This window comes from Rhopalosiphum maidis, chromosome 2 (genome assembly GCF_003676215.2).
Source record: "Rhopalosiphum maidis isolate BTI-1 chromosome 2, ASM367621v3, whole genome shotgun sequence".
In the NCBI taxonomy this organism is placed as follows: Eukaryota; Metazoa; Arthropoda; class Insecta; order Hemiptera; family Aphididae; genus Rhopalosiphum; species Rhopalosiphum maidis.
Window position 1 is genome coordinate 19,289,427 of NC_040878.1, and position 18,972 is coordinate 19,308,398.

Consider the following 18,972-nt stretch of genomic DNA (forward strand, 5'->3'; position numbering starts at 1 on the left):
TAATAATCTTAAATTACTTCTCAACCATTTATAGTATTAAATTAACTCTCCAATAGGCATTATACAGACTTTTCTATATCTTTTTAACTTCATCACTATAATTTATCTAATTCAAGTTTCTATCACAGCTCTTCAAAAAAAAAAAAAAAAATAGTACATATCAGTTATTTCAATTACCTATACAACTACAGTAAATTTAAATCTATTATTGCAATTATAAAGTTAATGCTGAATTATATTAATACATCACTTTTAAATTTCAAATTATAGAGTTATCTTAAAAAAATATATAATCAAATGTTAATCTGTGGTTGTTGAAATAACAACTTTTAATTTACTAAAAAATTGTGTAAGTAGGTATTCATAATAACTGATAAATACAAGAAAATTTAGATTTCATGGCACATTATATGAATTACTTTTGATTTACATTTTTTTTACGTATACATGAGATGTAGATGAGTACAACGTCTAATTTATGTGGCGTATTCTTATATTTTTTTCTATTCTGTTACTATATAAAAATGCTTAAAAACTTTGTTAAATGTTGTGTGTATATAACTCCTATGAGTTAAAAAAGAAACAGTTGTGTTTTATCTATTGTCTAACTTTTAAAATAAGGTATACTTGGTTTGTATTTTATACTCTTAAAAAAATGATTTGTTATAAATTAAAATTATGCCCTTTCTATTCTATTTTAATATCTTATTTGCAATAAAATGTCTTATAAAATAGATTAATTTCAAATAATCATGGCAGTGGATCTAAATGAAGTCAAAATTAATGTAAGGAGCTTGTTAACCAGTTCTCAAAAACCACTCAGTATTTTACAGCTCCAAAAAGATTATCAGTGAACAAGAAGGATGTAACTTACCTTATAGAAGTTTAGGTTTTAGTTCAGTCATTGAATTGCTTCAAAGTATGACTGATGTTTTAACTGTAAGAATAAAATAATTATTTAAAAAATGTATTTCAGTAGAACCTTGATTATCCAAATTAATTAGGACTATTAATTAGTTTGGTTATTGAAAATATATGCATGTAATGCGTTAATAATAAATTAAGATATTGATAAAATTGGTAAATTGGCTGATCATTTTGATAATAGAGGGTTTGGTTAGGTTAGTAAGGTTCTACTGTACTCTATAATTAGTTTATTCATGGTTTAAATGTTAATATTACCATGTATTTACATTGTTTAAAATTTTTAGGTCCCTCCAAATCCAAATGAGTCAACTACATTATCTCTTGTTGTTTGTGATAAGACCAACCATTTAAGAATGCTTGTTGTTAAACAAAGATCAAATACCAGAAAAAAGAAAGCAAAACCCAATATGAATAGACGATATGGACATCAAATAAGTCATAATGGAAACAAAACTTTTTCTGGACACAACTCTCATAGTAAAAATATTCTAACTAAAACCAACAATTATGTAAGCAGCATATCTCAAAATACTAGAAGTGACTTTCATAGATCTAATAATTCTTCTAAAAGTTATAATCAAATTAATCAGTCATCTTCAACTAGTAAAAGTTATTTGGATTTAAATAGAAATGATTTTAATCAAGATGCAAATTCTAGTACTGGTTATATGACAGATAAATTACGTTCTGATATAGAAAGATTCATACTTGAAAATCAAAAGGTAACTTTTTATATTAAAGTAATATGTGTTAACTGTCAGGTGATAGAAAAATAGTTATTTTTTAAATAAGATTTGGCTACTCATTACACAAAATTTTGACTGACAAGCTTAATTTTTAGTTTCTATTTTAATATATAATAAATAATTATAAACAAATTTTAATATGTAAATGCTTAACTAATTATAGAAAGTAAATAATATGATACTCCAGCAGTTCCCAAACTTTCGTTTTGCGGTGCCTTTTTGGAATTGAATTTTTCTCATAGTGCTCCTGATAAAACTGATGACCATTTTTTAAATAAAATAATGAATAGAATATTATAAATATATTTTTGGCCAACATAACGATTAGCATTGCAGCACACACTTTTGGAACCGTTGCTATACTCTATTTAAACTAATAAGTATACTTAGTGTTTAACTTGTGCAATGTGCATAGTTTGCTTGTTCGCTCTATTAAATGAATCTAGGAAAAAAGCAAAATAAAAAATAATAAAATAAAATAAAATATAAGTAAAAGTGTTAAAAGCCATTTATGTATAGAAAAAATAAATTCATGTATAGCTAATAAAAAATTAGATAGGTCACATTTACTGTAAAACAATATATAGCCATATAAGTAAAATATTTATTTACCTAATTAAATACAATATGTTGTCAATATATAAAATTAATTAAATGTTTTATAATATGAAATATCGCTGGCAAAATATTAGATAGGTCTCGTTGATTAACTCTATACATCTCGCATAATTTCTTTAAATGTAATTGCATTTTTTTCATACATCTTAGATTTTTTTTTTTTTTGAACAGTGCCATAATCGCTGCATAATCATCTCATCAGAAGTGACTTCCACTGCCATTTTTTAATGAGTTTCTAAATATAAGTGCTAATGACTTAACAACTTAGAAATTGACATTGGTTATTTGTATACTTGATGTTAAGTATTTATAATACTTTCATTTACATTCCAAATTTCAGGTAGAAAAAGATGTGGTATTTTATCTATTTGTCTTACTATCTGTCCTTGAATCGTTATAAGATAATTATAAAGTTTACATTTTTATTATAGTCCCACACAACTCATCTTTGTTATTTATTGTGCTTTACAAGATGTTTTTTAAGGGGAGGGCTCTCCTCATCAACTGTATAAACTTAATATAAAAATGAACTGTTATTATTGATATTTTGGCCCCCCTCATTTTAAAATCCTTGCTACATCATTGTATATGAGGTATTTAAATGCAAAAAATAAAGATTATTTTCATTCATTTAATGATTTGTAGTTTCTAATTAGTTGTCAATGAAAGCGCCATGAGTTCTGACAAATATAACATACTAATTAATAATAATAGAAAAATTATGAATGAAATAAAACCTTTAGAGAAGAGGGCTAAGAAATAAGAAACCACTTATATTTTACTTAGATTTTCATTGATAAAATAAAATTATTTTTTGTATGGTATTTAATTTAAATCTTGACTTATTAAAAGTTTTTTTCTTTTTTTTTAATTTTTTCCTATTACCTTACTAAATTGATGGTTAAGTTTGATGAAATTACTTAATTGGTGTTACTTTACTTCACCTTGATAAATACTGGTCTGCTGCTAAATGTGTCTTAACTTAAATACAGAGTTTGAGCTAAAGAAATATTAGAGCTGCACACCCTGTTTGTTTTTTAGAAGGGGAAAAATTTGATGCTCAAATTTAATATATAACACATACTATATATCATAAATTCATAAATATTAAATATTTTCAGTTTTCAGTTTAAATAACAAAATTTCTTAAATTATATTTTGATAAACAACAATTAATATTAATCTAATTTTTAAATGTTTTTTCTTTTTTATGACAACCTATTCATCGATAAGATAATGGTATTTAAAGTTTATAACTTAATATAAATTAGTATAGCACTTTACATTTTGTAGACTATTAATAGGTAGGTTATGCTATTTGAGATTTATAGAAGAAATTATTTTTAGTTCAGTTTTTCAAGTTTTGTGCTAACATATGTTTTTTTTCAGCTGATATCTATATATAAGTTAAAAGAAATCGTAAAACAACATCCTGACTATTCAGTTTTGAAAATAAACTGTATGCAAGATTTAAAAGATCGAGTTAAAGATTTTTTAAATATAAATGATACAAGTGTTTCTTTAAAAAATACATTACAATCTAAAACTTCTATAGCCAGTTTACATCACAATACAGGTACCTATTAACCTTAAATAATACTATACCACATCTATTACATAATTTATTTTAAGTAGGATGCAAATGTTAATACCCTAAAAAAACTAGTAAATACTTTTACAAGAGTATGATTTAATATGACTATAATTTTAATAAAATGCTTATAAAAATCATTTACCATTATCACATTATAAGCGATATAATTGATAATTAACACATTAATATTATGTTCTTGAAAATTAAAAAATAATTAAATTACAAATAAAAAGAAATATAATTGTAAAAGGGAATAATAAAATATAGATAATTTTGAATGAGTAAGAAAGTAAACATTATTGAAAATATTGCTTATCATTATTGTTATACAACAGCTACTACTAAATCTGACTGGAACATAGGTAAAAACATGCATAATAAAATTAGGAATATAAGCAAAATAATTATTGAACTTTTTTTAAGGAATTCTAGTAGTTTTTATCAAATTTAAATCTTTCATTTAAAATAAATAAAAAATCATCTTTTTTATAAAAGAGTTTGTAGCTGCTGTCCTAAGCCATTCTATACTAGTTTAAAATTTATCATTGTCAAGCAGTTTTGGATCAAAAATCAATTATATTGAGGTAAAAAAAAAAAATAATAAGATATGCTATCAGAAATGGAGGTGGATAGGTGAATTAGGGAAGGTATTTTGCCACACACTGTACTTCTTACCTTATAATTTGTATATTTTAATATGTAAATCATATTTGTATTCTTCATTATTTTAATGTTAAATGCATGTGATATTATTACACCACATATTATATTGATTAATTTTAATTTACAGATGTACAAATTAAGCCTTTAATACTATCTGATGTTAATAAATCATCATATAATAATTCACTGCCTAGTATATCAGCTATAAATCATATTAATAGTGAAGATAAAAATGTGATTAATTCAAAAAAATATGAATGTAATGAACAAAATATAGTGTCTGATTTGTATACACGGCTAACAGTTAATGGATTTCAAGAAGATACACTTCATAATAAAAATCTAAATGATAATAATTTTGGAATGAATAGTAAAATAAATAGATCAATTGAATCTTTGACTGATTATATAGATATGTGTAAAAATCAAAGTATGATTAGAGAACTTGGAGATGGTTTTTATAATACAGATAAAAACTCTGATATTGCTAAAATTAATTTAAGAAAAAATATTGAACATGTGAAAAAACTATCAGAAAATAGAAAAAAAAAATATGTAGATACAGAATTTGTAAATGGAAAGAAACCTGAATCTTGTTCTATTACTGTAAGTTTAAAATGTTGTAAAACATATTTCAACAGTTTATGCCAAACAAAAATTATATTTAATAAAAAACATAACTTATATTTTTAATGTCATTAACTAAATTATAGTCTTCTTTATATTAAAAATATTTAGCAATTATTGACTCAAACATTAATAATAAGAAAGTCAGTTTTTGGATTTATTTAAAAAAAATTGTAGGCAAGTGGGTATAGTAGAGATGGAGAGTTGGTCACAATAATGGATGTGTTAAATTTGAATGTAATGACAGGTATCATTATATACAAAAACGATTCTGATAGGAGTTGATTTGTCAATCTAGGATAATTAGTAAGATATGTTATGTGAGTATTATTACCTATATTTAAATTGTAATACATGGATATTATTTTCTTACGCAATTTCTTAAAAAATTAAATTTCATGCGCTCATAAAATTTTTTCTATATTGATGCTAGGATTTTTTTTTACAGTTACTTGAAGGAAAACTTATGGATAACTTTGTATTAGGTTTTTAACTTTAGGTATAAATCACAAAATTTTTACGAATTTTCAATTTAAAAATTCCTTGCAAATTTTCGTGATTTTGATATATTTCATAAACATATGAAGTTTAAATGCTTATAAACAAAAAATTTGTGACTAACCATTTTTGATTTTTTTTACACTACAATAAGTACTACTTATAAGTTATAATAAACCTTGTATTAAATTTTAAAGACTTTGGAAAACCAAATTTTTTTTATCGGCATTTCATGAAAAAAAAATTAGAAAAATCGAAAATTTCAATTGTCTACAAATAGTTTAAAAAAAGTTAAAATATTTTGGAAATTTAATCATAAATAAATAACGTAAATATAAACATCTGGTGATAATTTTAAGTATTTACAATGATTCGTTTTTGAGTTCCAGAAAAATAAGAAAAATCGATTTTGTCAAAAACTGTTTATGCATAAAAATTTCCGTTTTCCGTTATTTTTTAATGGTTTTTCCTGACGTTTTAGAAAACTACTGAAAATTTTTTCAATCCCCAAAGTATCAACTAGATTCATTTTCCTTTTCAAAGAGAGACTGAAGTAAAAAATCAAAGCATTATTTTTACTCCAAAACGTGATGACAGACACAAAAATTAATAAAAATACACATCAATGTAAAATCAATATTTTTATCACTTCGTTCAGAATCTAAAAAAAGAATAAATTTAGATGTAAAATAATTTTGCTTCTTTTCAAATGGTTTTTAATTTTAGGTCTGAATGAATTTTATGATTAGGGACAAGTGAAGATGTATTATTTCATTTCCTTTATGTAATATTTTACAAAGTTTTGATTTAATCTTAGATTGTTTTTAATTTTCCATAATTGAAGGCGAATAGTTAGATAGATTTATTAATTATAAATTAGAAGTTAGTTTATTCCTTAATTTAAAATTTTTTTCTTCAGTTAATAATTTCTTTGTATTCTTTATTTGCCATAATGTTTTAACATAATATTATTATGATTACTATTTTATTATTTATTTTGAAGTAATCATGAACAATAATTCTACCAAAATTAATAATTTAAATATTTTCAGATGAGTGGTGAAAATTCTCTTAAAACTTTAAATTCGTTTTTGCATTCTACTCCAAAGAAAAATAATAATGGTAAGTAATTATTTTGTTTATTTTTATAAATTCTCAAATATCTATTTTAAGTTTTAAATTTGTTTCAATATGAAGTAAGGTATCTTTATAAATATTTTAACTTAGAATTTTGATTTTGAGAATATTTTAATCTACGAATGATAGGACTTGACTAGCTGAACAGATAAAACATTTCTTCCACCATGTCTCTTGGTATAGTGGTTGGTGGATGGGAGTTTGGAAAACCAATCAAGAGCTGGTCGTACCCAAAAATACTAAATTATTAATTACTCAGTCATGATCTTAAATTGCATGGAGTATATGTTTTTCTGTTCATCCTGTTTATTGAAGATCAAGGTGAATACCTACCAAGTTAAAAATTAAATTAAAGTAACTCTGAGTGTACCTAAAAGACAGGCAACAATGGCATTGAGGTGGGCTCTTGAGTGAATAAGATTTTTTGACAACTATTTTGGTATATAGAAGAAATTCAATTTCTATAAGTCCAAGTTATTGATGACTTTTTTTAGGTCGAAAAAAAAGAGAGACAAAGGTGAACGTGGGTGACCTGATGTCCCAATTCTGAGAGAGTCGGAGAGTAAAAATAATATCTTCACTTGAGATAGAAGGATAGAGATTATGAATCACCACCTATAATAAATGTTTATGAACATATTGCTGGTAAAAATGAAATCTGTAATTGTTCTAAATTAGATCTTTAATAAGAAATCCGTATTACTTAAAAAAATGAGTATGAATGATCAGGTATAAAGATATAGTTTTATAGATAAATTCTGTTGTTAATAATTTACATCAAGTTTGTGGTAAAACTGGAAAAATTACTCATTCCATTGATATAAATTGGTGGTGGTTTTGGAAGAATTGTATGAGTGCGGGTTTGGGTTTTGTTTGGAAATGTGCTTTCATTTGAGTCTTTGTGTAGTAAGAACTGAATACTGATTTGGACTTCTGAATATTTTTTGTTTTTTATTCTCTACCTTGGGTGAAAGCAAAGATGACGATAGATTGTAATGACCATGCATTCATAAGCTCTGAATTTTTTTGAATTTTTCAAATAGAAAACTATATTGTAGATTTTATACTATTATAGTTTGGTATAATGAAATATTTAATCAATTATCAATAGTTATATTTTATTTTATAAACTAAAAGTATTTAAAGCTATTAGTGTTCACATTAGTGATTACATGCTATACTACTGTTTTAATAATAAAATTAAATGGTTGTTTCTAAATTAATTAATTTAAATTACTTAAAAGTTATTTGGTTATTAGTTGGTATGTTAATTAGATTAACTTAATCTTATTTTACATAATGTATTACAAAACTGAATTTTTTTTGTGTGATCTTAGACAACATACAGGTTTTGAAAAGTGAAAAATGCTCATAAAGAGCTTCTAACTTTTTATTCTTTATACCAGTGACATATACAAGGTGATTTTTTAAGCATACTTACCCCATTTTTATGCTTAAATTATGAATATATTCAAATTTTGATTTATACATAGTTTCAAGTTGTTAGCAAACAATGTTTTTATTAAAAAATTATATTTTTTATTCTTATATTTTTTTTTAAGTTTTTTACTTTTTTGAATGACAACAGAGTTTTAATTTCATATTCCAAAACAGAATATTTTTCTGAGTATTATGATACATAAAAATCGAATTTAAGGCAAGTAGTTTATGAGTTATATGTATTTAAAGTTTAGATGAGCGGAGTAGTGGACAAACATTTTGCGGAGTAACTCTGTACCACTCCACTCCGCTCGTCTACACTTTAAATACATATAACTCATAAACTACTTGCCTTAAATTCGATTTTTATGTATCATAATACTCAGAAAAATATTCTGTTTTGGAATATGAAATTAAAACTCTGTTGTCATTCAAAAAAGTAAAAAACTTAAAAAAAATATAAGAATAAAAAATATTTAAAAATATAATTTTTTAATAAAAACATTGTTTGTTAACAACTTGAAACTATGTAAAAATCAAAATTTGAATATATTCATAATTTAAGCATAAAAATGGGGTAAGCATGCTTAAAAAATCACCTTGTATAGGTTTTCATTTCATAGGGGGCCCTATTATATATATTTGGATTTTTTTGGGAGAAAGCAGGGAGAAGACACTATTTTAAATGTTTTTCATTTCAAGAAAGATCCCCCCCATAAATATGCCACTGCTTTATAAAAATAGTTTTTTAGTTTTTTATTTCTAAGTACAAGAAAAAAAACTAAAAAGTAATAAATAATGTATAATAGTTTTGAAACTTATTTATTTGATTTATAATATTTAACATTTTAATTTATTTTACTCTTCAAACATAGATAACATAACATTGGATGAAGACCAATGTATTCCTGATGTAATAAGGTTAAACATTGCAAGAATATTCAAAGTATACTGTTATGGTGTGAATACTGAGAATTTTAAATTAATTTATACTGTAAGTTTATTTTATAACTTCAATATTATATCAGTTTGTAATTTCTTAATATATATATATATATATATATGTTGAATTTTCAGAAATTGTACTGTACTATTTTTGATCCAATTTATTTTGGTTTTACATCAATTAAACAATTGTTAAAGGTATTGGATCAAATGATTGAAATTCGTAATAATGTACTGTACCCGAAAAATGAATTTAAATTATGTGAAAATATGGATTTTAAAAATAAGAATGTAAATACACAAGTCTGATTGAATAATATTAAAATTTAGAATTTATACATTAAACAGAGGACACAATAATCACATTTGTTATTTTTGTCTTACACATGTAACATTTTATTGTAATATAATATAGATTTATCTATAATACAATTTCTGTTTTAAAGTCACTTAGAAATGTATTCCAGCGTGGCTTTTTTTTTTTTAATTTAAAAAATTGTAATTATTTACAAAATTAATAATTTTAATTGTTGCATTTAGTAAAAAAAAATCAACTGGATTTCATTAATGACTTATATACTTCATCTATAAATGTACCTATTGTTCTCAGATCTGTTATTTTAGTAAAATAAAACTTTACTATTTTAATGGTATGGTTTTTTGAGTACATTAATCAATTTTATCATGTTATGTTTGTGTAAGACAGAAGAATATTGTGGATATTCTGAATACATTTTCTTTTCACTAAATTATTGAATATTTTCAGGATTGTTTATTATCAAACATTCGTTTAAATAATGAAGTAAACATTTCTACAAACATAGAACAACCATTATTGTCTTTTAATCAGGATAGATTAAAAAAAATGCTGTTGGTTGAAACATATAATCCAAGTTTATTTTATTTACAATTATGTTATAAGATTGTAGAACTTGATCGTCTAATGATGCAAATGCAGTAAATATTAAAAACAATAGTAATCATTTTATTTTGTTTATCTTTTAATTTTTTCCAGACAATTTTATGAAACTGAAAATAAAAACTATTTTGTCAAAATGGAACAAATTTTACCAGGTTCATTTTATGCATCTTCCTATACTTCATTTTCAAATTTTAAACAATGGTATAGAGTAAGAGTTTTAAGAGAAGTTAATCCAACCACTGTTGAAGTAATCAAAAAAAAAATTAATAAACACTCAAAATATTTATGTTATGAATTATATTTATTAGGTTATTCATGTGGACTATGGAACTATTGATAATATTCCGAAGACTGAATTACGATTTTTAAAATGTGAATTTTGTAATTTACCATGTCAAGCAATCCATTGTTGTTTGACTGGTTATAATGAACTTGATTCAATTTCACCTGAAGTTACAAAAGCATTTTTAGAAATCATAAATATTAATAAGGAGGTTTTGGTTATGGTCGATGCTTATTTTATATTGGTAATTTTTATACATTTATTTATAATATTATGATATTAATTAAATTTAGTTGTAGTACATGCATAGGTGTGCGCACAGGTGCTGTATGGGTTGTGCTTAGTATAGTTAATCGGCCTAAAGAGCTGCTAATAAAAATAGCCTGTATTATGGATTGTGGTATTAATAATTTTAATTAGAAAAGTGTAGCTACATTTAAATATTAAACATACCAATATTTTATTTATTACCTATTATTTAACAACCTATTTTCTACAAATTAAATAATTTTTATAGTATGCTGTATAAATATTACAATAGAGTATTGAAGTTAGAAATAGATTTTTAAAAAAGGCATATAAATTAGAAATTGCATTGGATCAATAAATAAATAAATAGTGTATGTGCACATTTACAGTATACAGGTTAATTCTTTTATCAAATAACACTCAATTTTTTTAAAATATATTAATGTTTTTTTTTTTTTTTTTTTTAAAACAATATAGATTTCTAATTTAATATTCTGAAGCAGAATATTGTTTTGAGAATTTTGATATATAAATATGTCAATTTGATAGTTTATGAGATAAGCATTTAATGTTTAAGTAAGTGGAGTAGTAGACCAACGTTTTGCAGGGTATTTTTGTATGTCACCATTTCGCAATTACATAAACTTAAAATACTTATAACTCTATTTGTCCAAATTTTAATTTTTATCCATCAAAATACTCCAAAAAAATATTTTGCTTCAAAGTATGAAATTATAACTGTATGTTGTCATTTAAAAAAGGAAATGTTTAAAAAATTAAAATAATAAAAAATATTAAAAAAAATTATTTTTTTCCAAAAACATTAATAGATTTTGAAATGATGAGCGTTATTTGATAAAAAGAATCACTCGGTAACAAGTCCAGATTAAGACCCATAGTATCTGGAGGCTTTAAACATATCTTATTATTTTTTATTATTTAATTTATATTTATTAATTAATTGTATAAACTTTTTACAAATTTCAATAAACATACAAAAACCAATCATTATTCATTATTCAACTTGTAAATAATAAAATAATATTCTTAACTCATTGGAAATTTAAACAAACAGTAAGTAAACCAATAAAAGTTAATATATAAATTATATTGAATAATTTATTTTATTTTTAATATGTATTTATAAAAACATTGTGAATATACTTATCTTAAACCTGTGGTCCATCAATAATCATGGTTTTATAGTCTAGCCTACACTCATGGGCGTAACTAGGATTTAATAGTTATAGGGGCTAGAGTCCTAAAAAACCAAAGTTAAAAATAATTTGTAGGTCAATTGAGGCTAAAAAGTAAAACCTTATAGAGGAGCTAAATACAAATACCTCCTAGTTATGCAGATGCCTACACTGCTTATGCCTTAATTTAAACCTAAGTATATCACATAGCTATGGTATTAAATCAGTGAAATATACCCAAGATTAATAAGATCGATATATTATTATAGTTTTATTATGAAATGTAATATTTATCATACATTTATACATAAAGATTATAAATTATACTTAAATGGTCCTGTGTGATATTTGCATGAAAAAAATATTCGTTGTTCCTTGATTTGAAAGTGCCCACACCTATGAGTACACATTTAAAACCAGATATTAGACAAAAAATACTTATCATAACTAATCACTAATTATTTAATACCAATTATATTATATTTATATTCTTTATATTTAGAATAAACATTGCCAAATCTTACATGTCACCTTGTTCCAAAATAAATCAAATAATTCAAAAAAATTAGAAAATATCAACAACGAGTTGTAAGTACCTATTTAAATTTTCAAGAATACTGGGTTCACAAATTTGATCACTATTGATAAATTAAATAATTTAATCATAAACAATTTTTGATTATAAAGCATTTAGAACATATCAAATTTTTTTTAAGCACTAAACAAATTTATTATTTATATTTATAGTTTATTATTAATATTATGTGTTATGTAAAATATTATTTTCATATTATTGTATATTTTATAAAGACCTCAATTAATTTAAGATTCTAAATAACCCTCTAGACCGAAAGTTTGCATCGGAGGTAGCGTGGCCGAGCGGTCTAAGGCGCTGGTTTAAGGCACCAGTCTCTTCGGAGGCGTGGGTTCGAATCCCACCGCTGCCACAAAAATTTTTGGGTTTTTTTTTTCATCAAATAAAATTATGTTTGGGTTTTAATTGGGCCGGATATTATTTTTTTTTTTTTTATAATCGAAAAGAAATTTATACTGTCCTCTACTTATCAAACAACGGTCTTCCCAAAGACCTGACAATAATTAAAAGTATTTAAAATAGGACATATGTACAATAAAAGTGTTTCCGTGTAATCTATTCTAATTATATAAAATAATGAGGACATTGTACTGAACTTATAATTTTTTTTTGGAAAAAATCATAATTATAATTTTTAAAATTATTAATAAATCGAAAAAATTATACTTATAGTTAATTAATTTTATGATGGTATGTGTATAAAAAATTATAAACGTTGATTTTAGACTCTGGTGTGCTTGGGCGCATTAGCCTCTAAGTTAAAATATTGGCCTCGTTTATATGATTGTAGTACAGTACAGTGTAAACACTAAACGCAGTTATGCCATAGTTAGTTAGGTTAATACGGCGAATCTTGGTATATGAAATTAAAACCTTCGGTAAGACGTAAAATGTTTGTAAGTATTTAATTCTTTACAAATCATGAGAAAAAAATACCACAACATTCATTCCAGAAAATTAAATTATTATACGTAATTTCATAATTTTTTGACATCCCTTGAATGGCTAATGTCTCTTAAAAAGGTTCTAGGTTACTTTGTATGGTTCGAACATTAAAAGCTTAAGACACGGACATTTTATCAGTGGGGTAAAAGTTAAGATAACAAAACTTGCAAAACGCGGACACTGTACTATTTAATATTGTTGCCGCGAGCAGCTTCGCTAGTACTGGGCCGTGAACCATATAATATTAAATATACCCTAACTAAATAACTTAACCTATTTTTATTATATACCTAATAATCAGGCACTACAGGGGGGTTTGGATATATTATCATTATTATCTATACTACACTCTAAACGTCTACACCAACGTTTCTTAAACTTTTTTTATCCGTGGAAGTCGTGGAACCCTTTTTGATGTCCACTTTTATCGTGGAACCCCTACTTTTTTTTTTACCTTTTTTAGGATCTTTTGCAAATAAATTATAATCATAAAATAATATAGTGTTAAAGGTATTTAATTTTAAAAAAACATGTAAAACAAAAATAACAATAATAATAATTGTAGAGTCTACACCATAAGTACCATTCTGGTTGAATGTTCGGAAAAACTATCTAGCAATCGTTAAAATTGCACTGAGAAACTTGATGGTATTTTCGACAACTTATCTACTTATGTAGACGTGCTTTTTCTACTTTAATTTTTTTTTCAATAAATATAGAAATAATCTGAATGTTGAGAATGATTTTTAGTACTATTCTGTTTTAATCCAGATTTTGACTCTCGTGGAGGATAAGCAATGTCAACAATCATATTAAATTGTTTTACTTCTGATTAAGTTGAATAAAGTGTTTTTCTTAATAAACAATTTATTTTTTAATTCTTTTATTTCTAATAACTGCCGTGTATATATATATATATGTGCTTACTGCTTACGTATATAGGTGGGCTTTGAAGATTTTTTTACAAAATTAGTGGTCCGCACAACTAATAAGGTTGGGAACCGCTGTACTATTATATACATAAAATATAAATAAGTCGTTATAACATCTGTTCGATTTGCAACTCCCTTTAAGAATTCATAAGAGACAAAAATCCAATCTAATGCTTGTGACAATAATAAACCATTCAATGTAACTAGCATAAAAAAAGGAAATAACAAATTTTGAATTTTTAAATTCCTCTATATTGGCTATATCACATAATTTTTAACGATTTTTTCCAATATTATTATTTATTTATATTTATAATTTAGTATTTTACACATTTTTAATTTATTTTTTAACATGATTTTTAATTATATAGTAGTAATAAATTTAAAAAAAATAATTATTTTGACTTGTTAATATACTATATTTTTTAACGTTTGTAATATTGATTTTTTATTTAATTTTTACATTTTATTAATTGGCATTATAGGTGTATACTTACCACTTAGGTATATAACTTATATTTCCAGTAATACTTTATGTATATAATAATACAAAGTAACTGCGTTTTGAAAGGAACATTTTTATCCGACCGTACAGTGTCTGCGTTAAGCAGTTTAAATAATAGACTGCACAAAATGACTGTTTTCCCTTAAACAAGTGTTTATCTTTATTACGATGACATCGATTTAAATAGTTCGATTGACGATTAGAAAAAAAAAGACGATATCAGTATAAAAAGTTAAATCATAATCTTATTAATATTTCTATATTATCGGTAATGGTATGATGCGTCTTGATGGTAGTAATTCTGTGTATAACACATTAGTCAAACCAACTATTGAATTGCCTTAACTTTGAAAGAAAAAAATACTTCTAACATCATAACATTTTTAGAAAAATAAACTTATTTTTACTATTTTTTATTGTAATGCTTTTATATTTTAATGAACATTTTTATCAACAAATTTGGTGTTTTTCCACAGAACTATATGGCATTTGAAACGCTGAGAATTCTGCACTTTCTAGACAACTTTTATCGGACAGGACAGTCTATAAGTTGAACAATAAAATGATCTAGACATAATTGTTATAAGTATTTAATTTAATTTATTTTTTTTTTTAGTTTTAGTTTATCCTACTTGTTACTTTTTAAGAATTTTATAAGTTTTTGATTTGTATTACTGTATTTTATTTATTTGTAGTTTTATTTTTAAACTTTTACTGACGTAACTTGCAGTGGTCTTTTAATAGACAAATGCTTATTGTGGTCACTTTTTAAATGTATAAATTATTACCGCACGTTCGTACGCGGTACATTATGTCGAAAAAAACAAGATATGGGACCAGTTTTGTACTTTTTTAAAACATAAAAAGAATATAGTGGGTACCACCCACTCATTTACGCGTGCTTATAATAATGCTCTCCCCGTTGTCAAAAACTAACTATTGTTTATTATATTATTATTATTATTATTTCGTCGTATATATTGTATGTACATAACATTTATTTTATATGTGTACAATTTATTCGCGACGTCTGCTCATTTTTACAGCTATTGTTTGTTCGAGATTTATGTTTACAAAAAATAATACAATAACATTCGCAATGTTTTAAAAACAAAAAAGATTAGTAAGGTATAGCGAAATCGTGTTTTCTTGGGTGAGTATATATTATATAGTATATACTGACTATGTGCACATGGCACCGTCAGGATATTATTCGAATTTGCTGCAGAACACATAATGTATCTGCTATTACGTGCGATTAAAAATTATCATGCTTATAGCTGTTTGGTTTGAGATTTCCGTAAATTGTACACACAAAATTTATTAATTTGTAAGTGTTACTCATGTATCATGACGACGTCATAATATTACTATCATTTTTATTAAATTATCCATAACATAAATGTATAAAACTCGTGTTATAGTATTGGAAATATTATTATTATTATAAATACCGCTATTGTTGAACGGCTAACCTTATATTACAATTATTAGACTATTAATTGTTTACAAAATATGACAATATGACATCATATTATTCCTGACGTTATTTGAATTAATATTTCATGATCGTGTATATCACGTATCATATACTATGTATTTTTTCTTAAATACTGTTTTTTTGAAAATAATTGTAAATGTGAAGTATAATATTTATACTGTGTTTTTTTTCCTTTTATACTACCTATGAATTATGATATACTACTATAACCGGATGAAAGTTGTGTGAAATTTTTTAGCAGTTACAGAAATTAAACACGTGACAAACGAATGAAAATAATAGTTTTTGATGGCATTTATAGTCCATTCACTATATATTGCACATAGACATAATTTTAGAAAATGGCTCTGATTTTCCCTCATTGAGTAGTATTTCTATTTTTACGATTTTTTATAGGATGTTTTTAATTTTTCGAAAATGATCTTCGCGAACATTCTATCGGGTTCTATTTCTATTATATTATAGATTATATAAATCTGAGTACCAAAGATCTTGGTTTGACAAAATTCTAACCTCTCGAACAATATTAATTATTGTTGTATATTGTAATATGTATATTATGTGTTAAGATAGTTTTTTTTAAACTATGTACATAATACTACTAAATTAGTGATGAAATATTTTTCAATAAAAAACATAGAAAGAGTGAGTGAAGATCATTGCTATTTTAGAGTCAATAGACATTATTAACTCGCAAAAAATACGTAATATACCTAGGTATTTAAGTTGTAAGTTAATTTAAGTATATATTAAAAAGTAATTTGTTTGTTTTATCAAAAATATTTTAACATATAAAGAAAAAAATCATTTTATAGTCAACAACTTTTTATTGGGGGGGGGGGGGGTGCAAGTTATCACTGACTCCCTCTACGGCTCTAACTGCGTCATTCAATGAGTAAGTCACTACAATGTATAAGTTAAATTTGAATTTAATAATAAGTCTTTGTATACAATATATAAAAACCATGGTGTTCCCTTGATATTTTTCTATAGGGGGAAGGAAAAATTAATTTAAAAATAAATGAAGATTTCTTATACTTTTTATTTATAGTAGGTACATTATTATTTCGTAATTATTATAATTACGAGTAGGTATTATTATTATACAGAGCACTGAAATTACAATAATATAAAATAATTCATTTATTATTAAAGAGTTATGATATTTATCAAAAATTAAAGTATTCTTTGTCTATTATAAATTGGACATTGGTGCGAAAGTCGAGGGGTGGCTTGTTATCAAAATACTATAGGAGCGACTGCCCCTGCTCCGAAAATGAGAAATAAATGTTTTAAGTTGAACAGGGTTAATCATAATTCATAACAGAAGATTGATCATTCAAGTAAAAAATAAGTGTATCTATATCATGAATTGTAAAAGTCAATAAAAAATTTAACTAAAGAAAAACCTACAAATATTACATTGGTCCTTGTAGATTTAGTTTGGTGGGTGGGTAGGCTGTTTTCAATCTTACTTCTCGAGTTTTGAAGACTTAAGCCGCCAATGTGCGTAACAGATAATGCTTGGGAAAACTAACAAAACTTGGGGGGAGGAAAGTGCCTTGTCTTGTGAAAAACAATTCTAATTTTCCTGGGAAAAACGAACTAACAAAACACGTTGCTACATCGGTTTATCTCGGTTTTAGTGTAACTATCTTCAGTTTACCTCACTTTATGAATTAATTCAACCAATATGTGATATATTATAGAAGTTGGTTTATTTTTGGGACGTAAATACATGATTCAAACTTCTCTCTAAACTTTCCAGTTAAACTATATATATCTATTAACCTTTAGTGACAATCGGTTGAGTAGAATTAGAGTGTACTTGTATATTGTATAAGCTACATATCTACGGACATTGCCTTTTATTGTATGCATTTGAATACCGACTTAACAAACAATAAAATAAATATTATTTTCTTTTCTTTAAAAAAAATCCATTTTAACATATAGCATAGCATTAATCGGTTAGTCTACATAGTAATTTTTTTGAAATTCGATTTTTGTTTGCTCATTCTATGGCTGTATAATTTAATTTTATGTGGTTTATCAATATATTATATATATAATTTAAAATTACATTTTTGTCTTGATTTGGCTGTCTATAAGGATTGCATTTTTTGTCTACTGTAGATTTCAGTAGGCACGCCTATATATTAATTATAAGGCATTATTATAATTGATTATCAAGTGCTTACTTTTAACAGCTACCATTATCTAAAAATATTATGTTTATGATTTATTTACATAATTTTAGTTTTATTACAAAAAAAAAAATTCATAAAAATAATTTACTTGGTAGAAATTTATATTTGGTTCATTTACTTACGTATGTAGTTAATTAGTTACAATAAAATAAAATATTTTTCTGAGAATTTTGGTTTTCAATAATATTAATAATATTTATATTATTAGTTGTAAGCAATAGTGCAATTTTGCGGGTTCGAGGTATCATTTTGCCCCTCCCCGAGATATACCAAGAGTAGAAATCTTCAATTTTCAAAAATAAAGAATGCAATATATTATTTAGTATAGGTTGTATAAGATAAATATTTTGTTAACGTTATTTAGGTTGCAAAATACACAGTATTCCAATAATAATAATAATAATAATATTATTATATGTACCTATTATAATTAGGTTTA

The 18,972-nt window shown here is 24.5% G+C and overlaps 1 protein-coding gene and 1 non-coding gene across 2 annotated transcripts; both read left to right on the plus strand.

Annotated features, from left to right (window-relative positions):
• The first annotated feature begins 604 nt into the window (after window positions 1-604).
• LOC113551465 (MATH and LRR domain-containing protein PFE0570w) lies at window positions 605-16,359 on the plus strand. Its single transcript, XM_026953718.1, is given in 14 exon segments — window positions 605-621; window positions 736-851; window positions 853-939; window positions 1,212-1,649; window positions 3,681-3,867; window positions 4,676-5,154; window positions 6,726-6,795; window positions 9,126-9,244; window positions 9,328-9,486; window positions 9,962-10,152; window positions 10,211-10,364; window positions 10,426-10,644; window positions 12,348-12,433; window positions 15,299-16,359. Coding segments are annotated over 13 exon segments (2,313 nt in total). The 5' UTR covers window positions 605-621; window positions 736-752; the 3' UTR covers window positions 15,324-16,359.
• On the plus strand, window positions 12,711-12,792 carry Trnal-aag. Its single transcript has one exon. It is a non-coding gene; the product is annotated as a tRNA-Leu (tRNA).
• Window positions 16,360-18,972: the final 2,613 nt, after the last annotated feature.